This window comes from Stylophora pistillata, chromosome 4 (genome assembly GCF_964205215.1).
Source record: "Stylophora pistillata chromosome 4, jaStyPist1.2, whole genome shotgun sequence".
NCBI lineage: Eukaryota > Metazoa > Cnidaria > Anthozoa > Scleractinia > Pocilloporidae > Stylophora > Stylophora pistillata.
In genome coordinates, this window is record NC_142522.1 from 21,185,976 (window position 1) to 21,208,003 (window position 22,028).

At 40.2% G+C, this 22,028-nt stretch overlaps 1 protein-coding gene and 1 pseudogene across 2 annotated transcripts in view; one reads left to right on the forward strand and one right to left on the reverse strand.

The window, feature by feature from the left end:
* The window catches only part of LOC148732830 (alpha-1-macroglobulin-like), a 69,580-nt gene that overhangs the window by 35,325 nt on the left and 12,227 nt on the right, over positions 1-22,028 (forward strand). For both annotated transcript variants that reach the window (XM_088757511.1, XM_088757510.1), the window contains 6 exons: positions 4,527-4,688; positions 4,860-4,929; positions 19,592-19,802; positions 20,261-20,492; positions 21,251-21,487; positions 21,832-21,883. In XM_088757511.1, coding sequence (XP_088613637.1) covers positions 4,527-4,688; positions 4,860-4,929; positions 19,592-19,802; positions 20,261-20,492; positions 21,251-21,487; positions 21,832-21,883 — 964 coding nt within the window. The remainder of the gene's footprint in view (positions 1-4,526; positions 4,689-4,859; positions 4,930-19,591; positions 19,803-20,260; positions 20,493-21,250; positions 21,488-21,831; positions 21,884-22,028) is intronic.
* LOC148732831 (uncharacterized) lies at positions 10,986-12,251 on the reverse strand (annotated as a pseudogene).

Below are 22,028 nucleotides of genomic sequence, written 5' to 3' on the forward strand. Positions count from 1 at the left end.
AGCAAATAAAAATATACGGCAGCAAATAAAAAAATCAGAACGCAAAGAAAAAAAAATACCGCAGCAAATAAAAAAATTAAACGCAAACAAAAAATACTGCAGCAAATAAAATATGCAACGCAAACAAAAAAAAAGGAAAACGCAAACAAAAAAAATTGGAACGCAACGCCAAGGAAGACTGGGTAATAGTTCTTAGTTTCCCGCCAAAACAGCATGAACTGGAACTCGCTTTTGGCTATGGACGAAAGCGATCTGCGTAGGATTATAGAAGATTACTTTCATCAAGGGTATGAAAATAGAGTTATTATCGATTTTTTAAAGGAGCAGCATGGTACTGTCATAAGTTCGCTGCAAAACATGGTTTCGGAAAGGTGAACAACCAAAGGATGGAACGAGTGTTGGCGGGAAACTAAGAACTATTACCCAGTCTTCCTTGGCGTTGCGTTCCAATTTTTTTTGTTTGCGTTTTCTTTTTTTTTTTGTTTGCGTTGCATATTTTATTTGCTGCAGTATTTTTTGTTTGCGTTGCATTTTTTATTTGCTGCGGTACTTTTTTCTTTGCGTTTTGATTTTTTTATTTGCTGCAGTATATTTTTTATTTGCTGCAGTATATTTTTTATTTGCTGCAGTATATTTTTTATTTGCTGCAGTATATTTTTTATTTGCTGCAGTATATTTTTTATTTGCTGCAGTATATTTTTTTATTTGCTGCAGTATATTTTTTATTTGCTGCAGTATATTTTTTATTTGCTGCAGTATATTTTTTGTTTGCGTTGAGCCTTCTGGACCACCGTACTTTCCGTCCAAATCGTTGGTACAAATTATTTAAATCCTCATATCTTAGGCCACTGCCAGCAATTTTTTCGGCAATGCTTTGCTTTATTGGGCTATCCGCATGACCTGGGTTGTACAGCTTTCCTCGAAAAGACAGGAGACTCTGACGACGGTTGTCAAGGTATTTCAGGTCTTCGGCGGCGTCCTTGACAGAGATTACAAAACTTCTGTTCACCAGCATTTCATCAGACAAAGCCAACTTAGACGAAAGCAAGATTCTTCGGAGAGCGATCACGTCCTCTGGGTCGTCGTGGGCATCAAAGGTGGTTTGAAATAAATGTTCGTAAACAGAACTCTGCCCAGGCTTTGGAAATTTACCTTCTGCGTTTTGGAGGGAAGAGTGCTTGCTTTTGATGAGTGATTTCATCAGTGTCAGAGTGTCTGCAAACCGGATGGAACTGATGGAACTGAGCTCCGCGATAAAATTTCGCCACCGTTTCGAAGAAGTATTGGAATATCAAATGTGGCGGCGTTGTGCCCAGCCAAGATTGTGCAAACGGGCTTTGTGGACCGTGTTGAAGCTGAATCTATGCTGGCCCTCAAAAAAGTTAAGAAATGCCTAAGTACTTGCGATAACTCAAAGGCTTCTACTAGTCGCTTATCTTTGAAAAGTCGGCGGATTCCATTGACAGTTTAAACTGTAAGTTTGTTGACCTTTGACATGTGAGAATCTGTCTCTGGTTGGTAGAAATATATAGCATGAGAATTGTTTACCTGACCTATCCACGGCAGCGAGCTGACATACTTCTGCTGATTTTCCCGTTGAATAATTCTCGATGTCAAATAAAACAAAGTGATAAAATTTACCGTCATCAAATTTTTCCTTTTGAACTGTGGGTCTCGCAGTGTATTTCGGAATTCCTTTTTCGTACTGTTCCTGTTGTTGTTTCGTGATAGCAGCGGTTATATCATAAAGATCAATGATTGAAAGTTCAGAATTGTTCAACTCCATTGTTGTCGCAGAAGAGTTTAGGTTCAGGCCAATGCCACTTTCATACATGGTACCTTCTTTGCCTTCGTTTTTCGAGGTTTCTGAAATCTGGTGTTTGTGTAATTGTAATCGACGTCGCTTGAATGCAACTGTTGATTTCCTTTGTTTGTCCTTCGAACTTTTCTTGTCCATTTTCGTATTATGGTCTACACAGAAAAGACCTGGCTCTATGTCAAGTGACGCTAGGGTTTGAGGAATGTACCTGTAACCTAAATTTACTTGAGAGACACTTCAGGACACTCGATAATCATTGCTTTCACTTCCCCCGTAAAAGCGAATTTTGGGGTTCTTCGAGCCCACCACACTGTTCAGAGACTCATTATGTTGAGAATTTGCCGCAGGTGCAAGTTTGTTTATAACAATGTCTGTGCTCTATTCATCAAAGAGAGATTTCAGGGCTGATTGAAGGCTATCTCCTTGGAGGTCTTTGCCATAGGGAAGATCTTTGTGACAATAATGAGAAGGGTCTTTCTTGTATCGACACCATGTTTCTCTGCAACCAGTATGGTCGCCAAATGCCTGAGACACAATACTTTGAATTGCAGATTTCATGTTTGTAGCATCCCCCTTATTTTGTGCAATACAGTATGTAAAGGATTTGACAAGGTAATTTATGACTTTCTGTGACAACACTGAACTGTTAGGGAACTTACTTCGTTGGCTCAAGTTGTATAGGTGTGTTGTAAGGGATCTTTTTATGTGAACTGTATCACTCCATTTTTCCACACCAAAGGGTACCTTTTGCTTTAGATGAGATTCAGTCATTGAATCATCATCCCTGGTGTAAATTGAAAATTTGACATTTGATTTAGTTACCTTATTGAAAAGTTCAACTGCAGCTAAAGGCTCCATTGACTTTGAAGAGCCTGAATGATTTTTTCTATAGTCGTGGTCATTTGGTTGTTTTCCTGCCTTTTTAGCTTCATCACAGGAGCGGCACATTTTTTTTATTTGTTGTGTAGTCAAGGACCTTACCAGTTGAAAGGCCCATGACTGCAGCATGTCCGGTCTTAGAGTTGAAACCTCGCCCCCGTTTCTGCCACCCCATGTCGTAAGAACAGGCAATTGGTACCAAATTGTTCTGGTCAGGCTTGTTACCATTTTCAATTGCCTTCTCTCCTTCAAGGTTTAGGAATTAATATCCTGAATATCCTGAATATCTGGCTAACACGTTTGTCCCCCGATCTCGTATTCACAGTAGGGTAACAAGATCATGTAATCTGTTCCACATCCCACGATGCCGCCTGTCCTCTGGGCAACGTGTATTCACGTATCGTGGATGCAAATTGTGGAATAACCTCCCAAAGGACTTAAAAGCAGCTAAGAATGTAAACGCCTTTAAGTTCCGCCTACTGAATGCGCTCCTTAATGGAAATGTTGCGCAAAGATGAATCGTTTCTATCTTCTATTCTTGTGTAATTTTTGTATTAGTTCACTAGTGTTTTTAACGTGTACTGGCCTTTTGTATTTATATTGTATTAGCTTTAGATTTACTTATATATATATATAATGTTACTAAATAAATGTTACTATAATATTACAATAATTTAATGTAGGCTTTGTTACTGAAAAACCCAGCTTGGGAGTTGCAATAAACTGTATGTATGTATGTATGTATGTATGCATGCATGCATGCATGCATGCATGTATGTATGTATGTATGTATGTTCACATCAAAGGTCAATGGACTGCGTGCGCCAGATCTGTGCTCTTTTGATGTTTTAATGGTGTTTTCCGCATTGCATTGGCAGCATATAACAGTAAACGTGCTTGCCAAGCCACTGTGCTGTTCTTCAATAACATTGCCAAGAGACAAAGGGCCTAGAAATATTGTAAAATACACTGTAAACTAATAGGGAAAAAAGACTCCATCCACATTATTCGTTATGTTCTTTTATATGATAATGGTGTAAAATATGCTATAGTGCAGTTTAAAATAGTGAGAATTTACCGCAATGACATAATGAGCATTCCTTCAGACCATCTGTAAGGGTTTCTAAGTCCACCAGTCTGGATCCTTATGGCAGGTTCGCCTTCCTCTTAGCTTTATTCTGCTGATGGGAATCAGGGTTGGAGTCAACAGAACAGGTAGGCCGATAAGTAGGACAAGCTTTGCAGGAAAACCTTACCAAAAGTTAAGACTTCCGAATAAAGAAAAATGTATTGACCTCACGTGCTCGTGTCATTCGTTTTGTTGGGGGTTTGTTTTCCTTGGATATGTTGTCATACTGGAGCTTCCTTTTGGCATTCTACGTTTTGAATCCTTTGTGTAACCTTTTTATTTTTGTTTCTTTTCTGGTTTCGATCGCTTCCACTTTCCGAAGGCAACCTGACGCATTACGGGTGTTGTGTAGGCGTTGTGTAAACGTCTGGTCTTTCACTGTCAATATTGTGCTCATTACTGGAAAGTATCGATGCCGTTTCATTCTCGTCAAGTAAACTTCGCGATTATGTGACAAAAATTGTGCACTCGCATGAAGCCGCCATGTTTGTTTAGATAGTTGATGTCAGTTAAAAGCTCGCGCCATTTTCGTACCCATTCTTCGCCCAGCCAAAAGACCCTATTGAGCCACCTTAAGTTTTATTTAGCTCTTGCTAAGACTTTGCAATTGCACCCATGACCTCAACTTTGGTAAATTAATTATCAATTTTAAATTAAGGGCAGTCTATCACTGCATTTGCCTACTGTTGTATACCATAGGCAATCAAAATACTCAGTTCTCAGGATGTTGGCCCCTCTGGACATAACAAACATTCTAGGTGCTACAATCCCTCTCGGTGGAGGTGGCCCATGTGGCGACACCGACGATCACGTGTCCCATATGGATCCTCGAGAGATTTGGATGCCTCAAGGGCTTTTAAGGTTAGTATTATCATGTCACCTTGTGGAACAAATCTCAGCAAAACTTGTTAGTAAAAAAAAAATAAAACAAGTACAGTTTGTAAGTTAAAGAGAAAAGCAATTGTTGCACAAATTTCTGATTCTTTGACAAAAAAAATTGAAGTTCAACAATTATGTGCTCTTTCCTTGTAGAACAGTGGAATCTTATACTTCTCTGATCTGAAAATTGAAAATGCCATAGATGAGAGGCCTTTTCCATACTGTAAGTTGTGTTTTTCTTTTTCATGTTGTTGTTATTGTTGTTTTTTGGTTTCATTTGTTAGTGTAGCAGAAGCTATGTCATTCATCTGGATGATGGAATCTTTGAGTACAGTGGAAATTCCTGTCCAGTGACCATCTTGTCATTACCATTTAATCATTATTCCTGCTATTTAAATGTCATGGTAGAGGAATTTGCAAGTGCACTGATTCTTTTATGTTACATGGGCTCGTTAATAAAGTGGGGCAGGAGGTGTGGGGGTACAGGGGAGGGGCAGGGAGATGGGACAAGAAAGGACAGGATGCTAAAGAGAAATGTTGAAATTTAGATATGGAAGGGTGGAAACAGGTGGTACTCTTCACTTGCTTACACTGGGCTTAAACAGAGACTTTTTTAACTTTGTTTTAATTTTGTGTGCATATAGGCTGCCAGTAATAGTGATTATAATTTTAAAGTGTTCCATTTATTTATTTATTTTTTAAGTGTGCTTTAAAAGAAGTTTTAGCTTAATTTTTGCTTTAACCTCTCTCTTTTTCACTGTTTAACACTTTTTCTTCTATTTCTTTTACCAAGACTTTCTTGTAATCCCTTAAATTACACACAACATATACATACATTACTGAAGTCTTGTTTCACAACGTAGATTTATTCTGCAAACACTACGGAACTAACGTGGCCCTAGTCTGGCCTGACCTAGCTGAGTTTCTCTTGGCCAGAACTGGTTCGACCAAAGAAAGCCTCACAAAACAGCTCTATTTAAGCCTAATATACAAAGGATTTGGTAATGCTATGAATTATCTAAAGGATCACGTAATCTACTACAACGATTGGCTAGGCAGGAATTTCGCCTTTTACAAGATTAAACACTTTCGAAAAGTTTTGGTGGAGAACAATTACACAAAAGGACATGACTGGTGACGGTTACAGTTTGACACTAATTACAGTTATGATCTTTTAACAGCTGTTTACGGCTGACTGAATGGGAACTGGTAGCATTTACGCTTTGCTGAACTTAGCAAGATCTCATAGTCTCTACGTTGAATTTTATATATTTTTTAGCGCTAGCATAAAACTTGATAACTCAAAATCTTATCGTTACAATCAAAGTCTGCAAAGAATTTCCAGAGACTTGGCTCTGGACTGAAAGAAGATGCAATCAAGTAAGACCTCACAACCTGTCGTTGTGTCACTTGTTTCATGGATCTGAGGGACTGCTAGTGTGTTGATCTGTATTTTATTCAAGCACTTATCAGCGTCTTAGTGTACATTTTTGTTTAAATATGTCACTTGAATGTCTTAACAGGCTGAACACAATATATCAAATGAAAGCAAATTGATGAGTTGTCTGCATTTTTCAGAAGAACAGCTTTGTATACAAGGTATTCATTTTTACCTAAAATGGACAGAAATTGACCGAGGCCCGAGCTTGTAGCAATTGCTGGTATTTGCTGATTACTAACAAACACTGTTTTAAATGATACTGTGTAAAATCTGACGGCATCAGTTCTTTTTGGGACTACTTACAACTCACTCACTAAATTTGTTTTCAATGTTGGCGGGCGCAAGGCAAGTGCAATTACCTGTTCATTCAGAGCACGAAGCCTCCAATGTTTTTATTCCTAGTAGATAACATTAGTTGTCAATTACTTACAGAACAACATGGAATGGGCTCAGTGTCAAAGTTTTGAAAATCCTAAAAACTCTATTGGATTCAATTAGCTGTCAATTACTTACAGAATTACTTGGTGCGAAAGCTCTTTAAATAATGCACAATCAGGTCTGATTGGAGACTATTTGTACAGCGCTACTTACAGAATTACTTGGTGTGGGAAAAATGCGAAAGCTCTAAAAATGATGCACAATCAAGTCTACTTTGACTGAAGGGTATGAGTACAGGGTTACTTCATTACTTATTCATTTTCAATCAAGCCTGTACAGAGAAATCTATTTAAGAGCTATCCTCAATTTATGGCCAGAAGAAAGGAAGTATACACAAATCAAGTGGTGAACACAAATTCCAAACAGGCTCGCGAGAAGGACAGTTAAGTGCTCATACGAATTCACTCAACATCCAAGAGGCTTTTTCAAAGGAGAGAGGGATGCAAGAAATTACCATGTGTGTATAAGAGTTTTGCATTTGCCAGGGACATAGATCCTTTGGCTGAAAAGGAAGATTTTTTTTCCATCTAAGAGGAAATACGTTTTTTCGCGATCAAGGGAGAAGCGCATCATCAAAGATAGAAGTTCATTGTGCAGTCCTGGTTTGTTTGTTTGTTTTTTTTCCATTCTTTGTACACTGAACCTACTCCTCAAGAGGGAAATAGACTCCCATCAAAGATGGATAGAGAAGTTGACTTTGTAAGTGGATTTAAGGCAGTTAAGGTTTGAGCATATGTTTCTGACATACTTATCAGTCCAATGAGCTGGAAAGCAATGATATCGACTTTTGTATGAAGAGGGCTGTACTTTGGACAGTTCCTCTCTCCGCCCTGTATTACCAATAAATTAGTAAGTATACCAGCTAGTATCCCATTTAGGAGGAGTAGTGGTACTCCTTTCTCTCTAGTTGCTTGACAGGGTGGAAAATGGGATAAGGTCTAGCTAATTTTCTAGGCAGGAGAAAAAAACTATGAACCTACTGTGGCGTTATTTATAGGAAGAACAGACACACACACACAAGTGAGGTAAAACAGCTGTTGTTTAATCGATGTCCGACAAAACGTAACAACCGGAAAGCATGGTCTCTGAAGTTTTGTTGCCATGGTAGTTATGACGTAAATGTGGACCGGAAGTAAATAGAACGGTAACACTGATACCGTTACATATCCCCTTCTTCAGGAAACAAAAAAAATGTAAACGTAACTGAAGTCACTATCCAGGTTTAAAATAAAACTACAAAAAAAAAGAAAATTAAGAGTTTGTCATGTCCTTTTTTTTTTTTTTGACAACCCCAATCACTGGTAACGTGTAGGTGGTCGAACAATTCGTCCAGATCGAGTGGTGGTCACGGTGGGGAAATCTCCCGCTTATCTGCTGCAGGCTGAAGTGGATATTCCGGATGTGGCTTGTCCGTGTTCTGCAAAGGTACTGTGTCTGATTGGTCCTTAGTGACTGCAGTACTTGGTATGAAAGGTGGTACCAATGGTATTTCATCACCAGAATTTGCAGTAGCAGAAATTGGTGTTGCTTTTGGGGATAATCTCATCCCATCTTCACTGTGTGGCATCACTTCGCGTGTATGTCTCAGGTGTCCGCGGTTCCTGCTATAAACTCTTCCATCTTCTGTTCTGACTTGATAGGACCTTATGTGGACTTTGCCTTCGACTCTTGCTTGGGTCCAATTCTTCTTCTTCCCCAAGTGGGATTTTAGTGGCTGCAATCGCACTGTGTCTCCTGGGCGCAGTTCCTTCAGTTCTTTGGCGCCTTGGTTGTAATACAGGGATTGTTTAGCCTTCTGTAGCTTCAACTTCTGATCAACCTCCTCTGGTAGCTTCGGCTTGAGCAATTGGTTTGAGGTTGGGAGTAGAGCCTTTGTTCTTCTACTGAATAATCGCTGAACAGGTGACAAGTTGAGTGTTTCTGTAGGAGTGTTTCTCCAGTCCAGCAGGGCAAGATATGGGTCTTGTTCAGACTTGACGGCTTTCTCTAGCAGATGTTTTGCTGTCTTCACCATGTTCTCGACTTTGCAGTTGGACTGAGGATATGTTGGAGAGCTTGTTATATGTTCAAAACCATAAGTGTCTGCGAACTGTTGGAACTTTGCGGAAGAGAAGGGCTGTCCATTATCCGATACAAGCTGGTCGGGAATTCCATGACCTGCGAGATGGGCTTTCAACTTCTTCACAACTTCGTCTGCTGTCTTGCTTGTCATTCTGTCAACTTCAAAGAAGCTTGAATAGTAGTCAACGGTCACCAAGAAATCTGCACCGTTCAGATCAAAAAGATCAACTGCGATTCTCTCCCATGGTCTACTAGGCAGCTCGTGACAAATCATTGGCTCTTTTCCTTGCTCGACAGGCTGGCTGTTGCAAACGGCACACTTCGCTACATAATCTTCGACATCTTTGCTCATCCCTGGCCAGTAAACTACTTCTCTTGCTCTTCTGAGACAGCCTTGGATGCCGATGTGGCTCCGGTGGATCTTAGCCAACATGTCAGCTTTCACGCTCATAGGGATAACTAGTCTTTCACCTTTGAAGACCAGTCCATTCTGCAAAGACAACTCGTCCCGAAATGTAAAATAACCACTGATGTTTGCTGATACCTCTGCCTTGGTAGCTGGCCAGCCTCTTCTGATTGTTGTCTTCAGCTCTCTCAGGGTAGCATCAGATTCTGTTGCTTGCTGAATAGCAGTCAGCGTTGGTTCCGATACTGGAAAGTATTGTATCATATTGATATGCTCTAGCTGTCTTTCGGTGTCTCCTCTCATCTCCTCTATGTACATAACATCTTCTGCTACATCTTCTCTTGTGCTCTTGCGCACTCTGTATGCTCTGCTCAGTGTATCTGCCAGATACATTTCAGTCCCTTTTTTGTAAGACAATTGGAGGTCAAACTTCTGCAATCTTAGCAGCATTCGCTGAAGACGTTTAGGGGCACTGTGTAGACTTTTACGGAAGATGCTCTCGAAGGGTTTGTGGTCAGTTTGGATCTTGACGGGTCGACCATACACACACTGCTCAAAACGTTCTACTCCGAAAAGTATTGCAAGCATCTCTTTCTCTATCTGGGCATAGTTCCCTTCTGTTTCTGTCATAGAACGAGATACATAAGCCACGGGCTGGCCTCCTTGCATAAGACATGCACCAAGTCCTCTGTCTGATGCATCATACTGCAATTCCACGTCGTCTTTGGGGTCAAAATACTTGAGGACAGGGGCAGCTGAGACTATCTCCTTAACTCGCTTGAAACTACATCCTTGTACTAGCTCATCCCAACGGAACTGGTTCCCTTCTCTCAAAAGGTCTCTCATTGGGGCTGTAGCTTCTGACAGGTTAGGAGCGAACTTCTGGAGGTAATTTACCATGCCGAGAAGTCTCTTGAGGTCTTGTTTGGTGGTCGGGGTTGGCATCTCTTTGATACCTTGTACCTTGTCTGGGTCAGGCTTAAGACTATCTTGACATATAGCACGTCCCATAAACTTCACTTCTTTGCGACGGAGCTTAAGCTTCTCCTTGTTCAACTTAATGTCAGTAGCGCGGCAGCGTTCTAACAATGCTGTCAGCTTTGCATCATGGTCAGAAAGTGCTTCAGCTTCTGTTTCTCCGACACCAAAAACAAGGATATCATCAAATATTGGCTTAATTCCATCAAGACCTTCCAGGGCGTATTCCAATCTCCTCTGAAACTCTTCCGGAGCGGGTGATATGCCGAAGGGCATCCGGGTCCAGCGGAACCTTCCCCAGGGGGTACCAAATATGGTCAGAAGACTACTTTCATCGTCTAGCTGCACATGCCTAAATCCGTTCTTTGCGTCTACGACACTAAAGGCTTTAGCATTTGTAAGCAGCGGTAGTAGATCATCGATCACTGCAAGGGGAAAATGATTTCTCCTGATTGCTTTATTCAGAGGTTTTGGGTCGATACATAGCCTTATCTTTCCATTGCTCTTCTTAATGACTACCATTGAGGAAATCCAATCTGTTGGAACATCTACTGGTTGCAGGATGCCTATCTTAACTAAGCGTTCTAGTTCCTGTTTTAAAGGCTCTTTTACTGCAAAGGGGACTTTCCTCACTGGCAGTGCCACAGGGCTTACAGACTTATCAATCTCGAGGTGAAGCTTTCCTTTGAGCTTTCCTTCTCCTGAGAAGACATCTCCGAATTTGCTCACGAGATCCGGCTGTGTGGGAATCTCATTCGAGAGAGACATGATATTATCGGTGTTAATCACGATGAGGCCAAACTGCTGCACCGATTCAGCACCGAGGAGTGCTGTGTGACCTGTTGGAACGAAGGTGTATTCCGTGAGGTAACACTGTCCATTCTTGGGGTTGAAGGTCTCGACCTTAGTACATCCTAGAGGTTTTAGCTCTGATTTGTTGAACATGACGAGGGTAGTTTGAGTAGGCTGAAGGCGTTCCATCCGCGGATCCTTAAATATCTGCTGATAAATCTCTGCTGGGAGGATATTGACTGTTGCTCCACAGTCTAATTGGAATTACACTGTTTCATCCCTCAAGTGCATGTTAGCATAAATCTTCTTAGGACTGTTTTTTGCATAAAGGACGCTCACTGATTCTACACTGAATAAGTAATCATCAGAATCTTCGTCATTAAACTTCTGAACTTCTTGTTCTACATTGTGAACTGACTTCTTAGTTTGCTTTTTGTTAGCTTCCTGACTTCTTCAAGCCACTGAGAAGTGGTTCATTCCACCGCAATTATCACACTTGTGCTGCCATGCTGGACAGAGTTCGTTTTTAGAGGATGGGTTCTGTGGCAGAACTTGCATCTAACTGGTTCTTGTTACTTTGTTGTGGACGGGGCGTTGAACTTTACTGAGATTTCGTACTGTATTATGGCGTAAACCTATCTTCAATTTTGGGTGGCCTGTGGCAACGGCGCTAACCTCCTCCGCATGGGACATCTCCTTCAGTTGTTTGGATGTGGTTTCTTTCGCTCGGCAAATATCAATACACTTGTTAAGAGTTAGTTTGTTCTCAGCTAGCAGCTTTTTTCGAGTGGCGTTATCTCTAATTCCTACCACAACTCTGTCTCTAATCATTCGCTCTTGCATGATACCAAAATTGCATGTTTTAGCTAACGAACGTAAAGCTGTAAGGAAAACATCAAATTACTCACCGACCGCCTGTACTCTCTGGTTTGAACAGATAGGCTTCGTATAATTCATTCGTCTCACCGATTAAAAAGGCGTCTAGAAGCTCTATCACTTTGTCAATGTCGGTTTTCTCCTCTTCATTTCCGAAGGGCAAACCATCGTAAATCTCCAGGATATCTGGGCCAATGCATGTCAACAATGTGGCTGTTCGAAGATTACTACTTTGCATACTGAGCCGTGAGGCGATCTCGTAGGTTGTCCAAAGCCGCTTAAATGTCTTCCAATTCACAGCTAAGTTCCTCTTGAAGTCTAGTTTCGACGGTAAAGGAATAGAGGACTGGATAAATTGAGGAGTTGCTGGCTCCGTGCTTGTTGACGCTACGCTTGACGAGCCTGATTCGGCCATCTGGAGCTAGATTCACTGGGTTTGGCTTGAAAATGCACTTAAGTATTCCAGCGACGATTCTGTAGGAAGAATCCCAAATCACTGACACCATGTGGCGTTATTTATAGGAAGAACAGACACACACACAAGTGAGGTAAAACAGCTGCTGTTTAATCGATGTCCGACAAAACGTAACAACCGGAAAGCATGGTCTCTGAAGTTTTGTTGCCATGGTAGTTATGACGTAAATGTGGACCGGAAGTAAATAGAACGGTAACACCGATACCGTTACACCTACCCTACATGCAGCTCAGCTGATTCAGTATTTTGCCATGTAAATATCAACGCCTCTCTCAGATAGTGCTCAGGGTTCGGTAGAGCTCTGCCAATGGTTGCAAACCTCATGGCTGTCCCTGAGATGAAAGAGGATGACTCATTGTTTATCAGTATCACTGACACTCGCAGAGTGAAGAAAGGAAGTAAAACAAAGTCCGTTAAAATCCGTAATGAATTTCCAGAGACTTGGCTCTGGACTGAGGAAGTAATCAAGTACGATCTCACTACTTGTCCTTGTGTTACTTGTATAAAAGATCTGAAGGACTGCTGATGTGCTAATCTGTATTTTCTTCAAGCACTCATTATGATTTTAATGTACATTTTTGTTTAAACATGTCACTGAAATATGATAAAAGGCTGGACACAGCATATTGAAATGTTGTTTGTGTTTTGGATAAGAACTACTTTGTATACAAAGCTCTCATTTTTACCTAAAAATTGGCAGAAATTGACTAAGGCCTGAGCTTATAGCAACTGGCTGAAAAAGGGAGGGATGGAAGTACAGGGCTACTTCATAACTTGTTCGTTTTCGATTGAGCCTGTATAGAGAAATTGATTTTTAAAAATTTTTCTCAGTTTATGGCTGGACGAAAGGAAGTACAAATAAATGAAGTGGTGCACCCAATGTCGGCTACACACAAGTACCAAACTAGCTCTCTAGAAGGACAGTAAACTGCTTTTATGCATTCACGGGAAATTAGTTGGCTTTTTCAAATGAGAGAGCAATGCAAGAAATTGTCTCTGGATACATGGTCAAGACAGGGCAAAGCATGAAATTATCAACTGCCCACAAGACTTTTGCTTTAGACCATGGCTATCTTTGCTGACGTGGAAGATTTTTGTTTCTTGAAAGTGGAAGGGCACATTGTACACTGGTCATCAAGGAAGAAGCACATCATAAAAGATAGAAGATACTTTTTACAAGTTTATGATTTGGTCTAGGATTTTTTTCCTTATTATTCTATGCACACCCAACCTGCCTTATGAGACGAAACGTCTCCCCCAGCTAAAGCCGCCATTTAAAGAGACGTGGACTTTATGCAAGTTCAGAGCACAATTCTGCAGATTTTGCTTTTTTGCTCATCTGCCCTGTGAACGGGAAAGTGGTGATTACAAGTTTTAATGAAATGTGCTGTGGGCTGTCCGCTGTTTTGTGATCAGGAAAAACTCACTTGGTTAAGTAAGAGAAAAGAAGAGCCCTTGTTATCTGTTTATCACTTAAGGTGGCTCGTACCGGTTTTCGTCTTTTTTCATGGTTTGTAACTTTGAAAGAATACAACAGAAAGACTGACCAAGGCCAGTTGGACACTTTTACGGGGTTGAATTATATAATCATTGGTAATCCAAAAATAGGTGTCATTTCATCACTAGCAGCAGTTTCCATGGCAACGCTTTCATAGGCTTATTCAGACGCATTTTTTAGCTTGTGGCTTAAATAATTCGAAAACTAACCCAGTGACCCCATGGTTTTTTTCAGTGATTGCTTTTGGCACTTGAAAAGGAAAATGCACAAAGATTTTTAAAAAATTATACGGAGCGGAATTTCAGAAAATTTAGAAAAAGGCAATTTTCAGACATCGCAAATTTCCTTCCGTAGAATTTTCTAGTTTTTTTTCTGATGATTCCTTTCGACGTTATTATCATATTGGAACAATAAAAAGAAGGGGTCACCGGACTTGTTTTCATGCAATAGCTTTCGTGAGTTTAGTAATTTCCGCGTGCGTTCTCGCGCATTTAAAAATCTGGATTCTATAAGATCGACATTTGCTCGTGATCTGTTATAGCTACCGCTGACAATTACGTGTGCTCGCGCGCGCGCCTACGATCTCATGTTTACAGACGTTTACTGCTAATTAAGAAAATCATTAAACAGCTGTCAAAGATAGCCTCTCGGGCTCATCTTATAAATCCTACACACGACTTCTGGCTATATCATATTATTTTCCTTTAAGTTTCAAAGTCTTCTTCCACTTCAGGTAGATTATCCTTCACTTGAGTTCTTCTTTTTTCGCCGTCGCAAGATTTCATATCGGTTGAATATTTCTTTTAAATGTGAAGTGAAGCAATCTTTACTTCTCCGAAAATCGTCTTCTTTATCTTAGTTTCTATCTCCTGCATTCACAGTAGCCGCTCAACACATCAAATACAAGCTCTTAGGTAAACTTCTCACAAAAGTAGAAAAAATTCCACGCGCCGCGATCTTTGTTTTGAATCTTCATCTTTTGATCTCGCGCTTCTTTCGCACGTTTCTCTCGTGCGCAGCACGCAAGAGTGACCTGTTACCCACGCGAGGAAACTGGTACGAGCCACCTTAAGGAGGCTCGGAAGGTTTTTTTTTTGGACCGCGCGGAGAATGGATTCCAAGATACACGCAAGCTAATTACTCGCGAGAGAAATAAGCGATAGCGTGCGCGATCAGATCCGCGGGCGAGTTGTAAACAAACATGGCCGCCATGAGCGTTTCAAAATTGCCGGCACCTTTTTGTTTCCAGCGGAAGTGGTTGTTTGAGAAACAAAAATGGAAAGTTTACTTCTTGAAAGCAGGTAGGAAATGTTCGGATGGCAGGATTCTTGCCGAAAGTGGTCAAAAAAATTTCATTTGACGAGCTAAAGGAGGATGGTGAAGTCGACACTCCATCAATAAAGACGCGTCGAGTGCATTCGGTAGATCTTACTTCGTTCCGCGAAAAATTTAAGTGGATACCTCTGAGTGCTAGGATTTGTTTCGCATTGAATTTGATTCCTAATAAAATGAAATGACCGAAAACTTTCCTAAAAAACTCACTGGAACATGAAAAGAAAACTGAAATCATTGTTGGATACAGGATTGTAAACATTGACAGTTTTATTAACGGAAATGGAGAAGTGTAAATGTTGTCATAAAAATAAACATAATTTTCAGTAAACAAGAGATCGTAAAAATGTAGATGAGACTTTAATTCTAATTCAAACACAGACGGCAAAATTAAAAGAAAATATTCATCTTTAACTTGTGAGAAAGATTGTTGATATTTCCCTTGATACACTGTAAATTACAACTACGAAAATGCATACTCGTATTTGTTAAGAAAGGATTGCAAAATTTGTTTTGTTTTCCAATTAAACGGAATAATGAAAGTTCACGGTTATGACAGTGGCAAAGAGAAAAGAAAAGAAAAATGAAGCCAAGGCTTGTTCATACCTCTAGTACCTCGAAAATTATAGAAATTCGCGAAATCTGCAGCGACCAACAAATTGCTGATGTATATGAAACCCTAATTTCCGCTGAGTTTGACGCTCGTGACAATCTGGAAGACGTCAAAGCAAATTCTTTTCACTCCAAATTGTTTTCACTCTTCCACTTCAAATTGCACATGAACAATTATATCGGTCAATCATGGTAAATGTGTATCGCCGAATGACGCCTTCGATCAAGCCATCTTCTCGGAACAGCGACAAGATACCATCCAGACGTTCGATGGAAAGCTTCATCTTTCGACAAACATGGTCCAGAAGCTGGCAGATGCTGGTTTGTCTCATGTTACACTACAATCTCCGTACGAGAAACTCAACATTAACAGCCTCAATGGAGTACTGGCATTGGCGCCATCTGCAAAATCAACTTGTCATCATATATCGAATTCAATTCCGCTAGAGAATAATTTCTCTCCAGAGTTTCTCTCCGGAGTTCATTTCCAACTGTCGTAACGGTAAGCAGTCTGAGTCTCAAATGATGACTCACTTTTCAGGAATGTGTAAAATCACAAAACAATGTGAAACCATCTTCAGGATGTACGATTTTTTCCGCGCTGAGGGCATCCGTCGATTAATCGCGCGGACACGGACTCATCCTCGCGAAAATGAACCCTTGAGTCAGCGGTATCTTTTAAAACGCGTAACCTGATATAAAAGTGTGAGCTAAAATTGCAAAAACCGGAAATAAAAATTAGTTAGGTGACCTACCCTGATTTTTTGTGTACAAATAAATTTCATCATTACGCGTTCCTGAAGAAAATTTTAAAAAAATCTATCTCGTGGAAATTTTTTTACATTTTAAAACAGCATTTTCCTAAATAATTCAAGTTCTACTAGATATTTTTTTTTTAATATCACGTATACAGGTAGAGAATGTGATGATGTTTAAGAAATTAAAAAAAAAATAGGTCACCGACTTGGTTTTTGAGATATCTTTCAAAAACTGAGTTTTAGAGGGTCTTTTAGCACTATTGTACTGTTGCCATGGCAACAGATAATGCCTGACGAACCCCCTAAAAAGATTGCCCTAACATAGTGTTATGCATATGTAAAGTCATTATCCTGATGATAAGTTTGACAGTCCTGATATCTTTTACTGATTGGTACTTGCTGTTAATTGTGGAAAACCCTTTCGAGCCTTCTTAATCATGCATTCTGCCACAACGTTGTTCCTACCTCATTATTATCTGTGTTCTTGTTGTCACTGTCATTATTTCATGATTTCACTCTTTGTGTAGTGTATTAGGAAACTTGATTTTGAGAGTGGTGTTACAAAAAAGTAAAAAAGAGTTTATGGTGACTCTAACAGGCATAATCCAGCTATTGAAAAATGGCTTTTCGTAGAAATCATTAATTTATATTGTATGGCTAATTTGCAGTTGTGCATTTAATTCACTATCACGATAACCAACCATTTACTCTGTCAAGTTGCTTTTTTTTGTGAGGCTTAGCAGAATAGTGGTACTGTTTGGGCAAGGTGGGATGGCTTTCTGGTAAACTAGCAAAACTCCTTCTGTAAGGTCTGATTCAAAGTGAGGCAAAGGTCATTGTCCTAATTTCTGGGAATGGAATCTTTACTCTCGATACCTCTGTCCTCCCTGGAGTTTACATGGGCAGCACTGAACTACCAGGAAAACCTGAAGGAATGCTACCTTGCATCCCATTCAGAGTGAGAGGTGATATTCTGGAATGAGCTTTAGCTGAGAACATCACTTAGCTGGTATGGTTTTTGCGATTTCGCAATAACATGTGAAGGTGTAGTCTGATCGTCCGGGTGAGTGTAGTCCTGAGAAGGACTGTCGTCGGTGGTATTGACTGACGTTTCGACAACCTGTGCGGAAGTCATCATCAGAGTCAAGTGAATGATTGTTGTCAGTAGAATGTTCTTATTCCAGTTCGTGTGAAATGATCGGTTGGTTTTGCCGTGATGTTATTGGCTGTAAGACTCAAGTGACGTAAGTCGGTCGTGATTGGTCTGTTTCGATCTGTCGGTAAAGTTAGGTCGTTCTTTTTCGGTCGTTTGTGATGTTTATGTCGTGAATGAGTCGTTTGTATGGGGTGGGTAGTTGTTGACATCTGTTTAGGGGAGTCTGTTCTAAGTTAGTAAACCAGCTTTCCAGAGTCAGTCGTTGAAAATAGTCAGTGCTGTAGGTTAGGCATTGCGCAGAGTCCCAGTCAATGTTATGGTTGATAAGTCAGCCAATAACATCTGCAAGTTCACAACATATGTCTGCAGAATTTTTTTAATATTTCTGTCCGATGAGCTGAAAAGCAGTGATCTCACGTTTTTATGAAGCGTGCTGTGTGTTGTCCTCTTGTAATAATTAAGGAAAAATCACATGGTTAAGAAAGAGAAAAGAAGAATCTATCATATAAGTGTATTACTTATTCATGCATTCTGCCACAATGCTGTTCCTAACTCATTATTCTCTGTATTCTTATTGTCGCTGTCATTATTTTATGATTTCACTGGTCGTTGTGCATTTGAAGACTTGATTTTGAACGTGGTGTTACAAAGAATTACTGCACACTTTTTGTTAACTCCAACAGACAAAGTCAAGTGACTGAAAAGTAGCTTTAATTTATTTGAAATTAGATAAATTTACAGTATATGGCTAATTTTCACTAATGTGCATTTTAACTCGCAATGGTAACCAACCGTTTGCTCTGTCAAGTTGCTTTTTTCTGTGGCTCTGCGGAATAATGATGCTGTTTGAGCAAGTTGGTGTTGCTTTGTGATAAACTAGCAAACCTCCAGCTGCGAGGACTGGTTCAAAGTGCTGTGAAAGTGACACTACTATCGCAATAGCTCTGTCCACCCAGGAGTGTCAAGGGTAGTAATGAACTTGGGAAACTGCAGTGAATGCTAACTGGCATCCCATTCATGGTAAGAGGTGACACTCCTGTTGAAACTGGGACGAGCTGTAGCTGAGTGCATCACTTTGCTGGTATGACTTCTGCAATATAAAGTTTTAGTTTTTTTTAGTTTTTTGTTTTAACGACTTTACTGAGTATGACTAGAACCGGAAGGGTTAATGCAAACGGAACACAAGGTCCATGCGAGGCACCACCCCTCCCCCCAATTCACCCTGGATAGACACTGCACAAAGATAGACCACAACACCGGGCACTACTTGCCCTAATCTTTTCGAGGAGTGCGTGGGTTCTTTAACGTCCAACAAATTTTAATCACATATAAGGGGTTGTGAGACGGGACCTCCATTTTATCGTCCCTATCCGAGAAGGCTAGAAAGTCTAACCGTTTGCAGAAATTATTACAAAGGCAACAATTTCTACTCGGTTATTTTAAAGACCCTGAGTGTTGGTCTGGCCGGATTTGAACTCTCGACCTCCCGCACGACAGTCCGGCGCTGTACCAATTGAGCTAACCGGGAGGCGGTCAAAGATTACATGTCCGGTTAGCTCAATTGGTTAAAGCGCTGGACTGTTGTGTGGGAGGTCGAGGTGGATGGTTCGAGCCCCGGCAGGACCAATACTCAAGGTCTTAAAATAACTGAGGAGAATGCGCTACCTTTCTATAATATCAAGAAATGGATAGACATTCTAGTCTTCTCGGATAAGGACGAATAAACCGTAGGTCCCGTCTCCTGCATCTACTAATTAGTTAATTTGGTTAGGCAGGAGACGTTAAAGAATCCAGTCACGAGATTACTGTGATGTGGTCTGGCCTGTTTACTGGGAATTTGGGGGGAGGGGGCATCTTCGAATAAGTTTCCTTCGATTGTTTGCAAACTGCTGATGCAGTCCGGCCGAAGTCCCCCAAAGAGTGTTGTGATGTGCATTTGATCATATCCACATGTTAATTTGCGCAATATAAATATGAAACAATAATAATAACAACAACAATTATTATTATTATTATTATTATTATTATTATTATTATTATTATTATTATGTCCATATTTTAGGGCGTCGGCGTCACCGTCACACAGAAGGTCGGAGAAGGGGTTCAGCTGAGCTAATGTTCAATTATGTTCGCCATTCTGGGAGATTCTCAGCGAAAACATTTAAAAGAAGCAAGCAAAGGAACAAACCGAAAATTGAGAAAGAGGAGAAGAAGTCTGTAACTATTCGTAAGAAATTTCCTGAGACATGGCTCTGGACGGAGGAAGTAGTCAAGTAAGATAAGAATAGCGTAGCTTTGAAATCTTTGGTGGAATTTTAACAATTTTTTCTAATTCTTTCATGAAAAATTATTGTTTGGTGCAACACCGGGTTCGTACAGGTCCTTGAAAACATGGATGTCCTGGAATTTTACTTTGAAATTTTCTAGGATTGGAAAGTCCCTGATAAAGACTGCAGGTACTGGAAACCGCCTCCCGGTTAGCTCAATTGGTTAGAGCGCCGGACTGTTGTGCGGAAGGTCGAGGTCGATGGTTCGTATTTATATGTACATTTATATTTTAAGTATTTCTTCACTGGAGAGTGAAAGGTAACCATAGCAAGATTTGAAACAACCATCACGTTTAAACAACAAAACACCAGCATCTCTGTAATGTGAGGAGGACTTGATAGCGAAAAAACTGCAGATTGTAAAATATCATGACTATTGTTCTTTTATTTTTTACTCTGAACAGCCCTAATACTGGAAAGAAAGTTATCAAGGCCAAGGTTCCAGACACAATAACCACCTGGGTGGCAAGTGCTTTCGCTATGTCTGATTCAGCTGGACTTGGTATTTCACAGTCCACCTCGCTCAAGGTTTTCCAGCCTTTCTTTGTTTCCCTAACCCTGCCTTACTCTGTTATCCGTGGCGAGGAAGTGTCCATTATAGCAGCTGTCTTCAACTATGAGAGCAAGTGTCTTACGGTAAGTGCTACCAACGGCAGGAATAACTATGGTTCTTAATTTCTCTGATTTCTGATAGAGTGAATTTACATCGAAATGGGACGCATCCTTTCCTGGATTCCTCAAACTTAGAAGCGTATACAGAGTGTATAGTATTACATTTGCCGGTCTGCACGCATTACTTGTTTGTTATGGTCTAGCAAATTATGGAAAACCGTGGATGTACAAAATTTCTTGCTACTCATTTGGTGTAATGTTTTAATGTTACTCGGGATGGAAGACAAATATTGTTCGTCTTTTCATGCATAATTCACATTCCCATTTGAGACTGGAATAGACCGCTTGTTGCCCCACCTTGAGTTATTACGTTCACTTGAAACGTCTTTGGGTACGGTTAGACAAATTCCTTATTTTGCACGTGAACCGTTTAGACCCTGAGAGTGACCAGCTTCTAATTTCTCCTAACAACAGTGCTAAAGAATCATGCATTATTAAAAATGATTTCTAAGAAGTTTTGATTGTTAAATGAAGTCTCCAAAGGAAATGCATGGAGTAGAGTGTGGAGAAGATGGATACTTACGTTAGGGTGTAAAAAGTCGATAAAATTTACTCTTTACCTGGCACATGAAGTACTGTCTAATATAAGAGCACATTGTACAATAAACAAAACATAAGTATTTCTAACAAGTAGAGATAGACATTTTAGCCTCTTTGTCGGAGACGAGTATTTTTTTAAAATCCTTGCTAAACATTTCTCTCTCTGTATACTTTTGTTGTAGATCCGTCTGAGTCTTGAAGAGTCTCTTTACTACAGGATAGTGTCCAATAGGTCTCGCTCAGTTTGTGTATGCAGCAATGAAGCCATCTCTGTACGCCTCGATATAGTTCCAAAGAAACTGGGTGAAATCCCTCTGACCGTTGTGGCTAAAGATATTGATTCATCTATGTGTGATGAAGGAGTAGAACAGTTAGCTCTTGGTGTCACTGATGCTGTCACAAGAAAATTACTTGTTGAGGTACAAGTAGTGATATTTTTCTATCTTATTTTGCCATACACTGTGTCCATGAACTACACTGAAGTTGTAATTATCAACTGCAAATCAGGTGACTCATCCCTGACTCGAGGTGCTGATTTAAGTAACGACATCAGCTTGCCTGACAGTGATGCTCTTAATGTAATTGCCTCACTGTCGCGGTCACTATTTTCTGACTATAACGGAATTTTCTTTGAGATCCACCCTTAAAAGACCAGTGATTACCTTTGTTTTATTTGATGCTTTGGAGAACTTTAAGTTATGTGAAAGATTGTCTTTATTGAAGATGCTTGCCGCTTCATTTGTATTTGTTCTTGATCATTTAGCCTGAAGGTATCCGTCAGGAGTACACGTACAGCAGCTTTGTATGTCTCAAAGGTATGTTGGGCTTCTCTTTTTAACCTTAGTTCGCAGCAAGACTTCAATTTATCATGCTATTGAACATTAGACCGCTTTTCGATTGAATGTCGTAAATCAGAACAAAGTAATCACAACAGCTAATCAAAAGAAAGGAAAATACCTT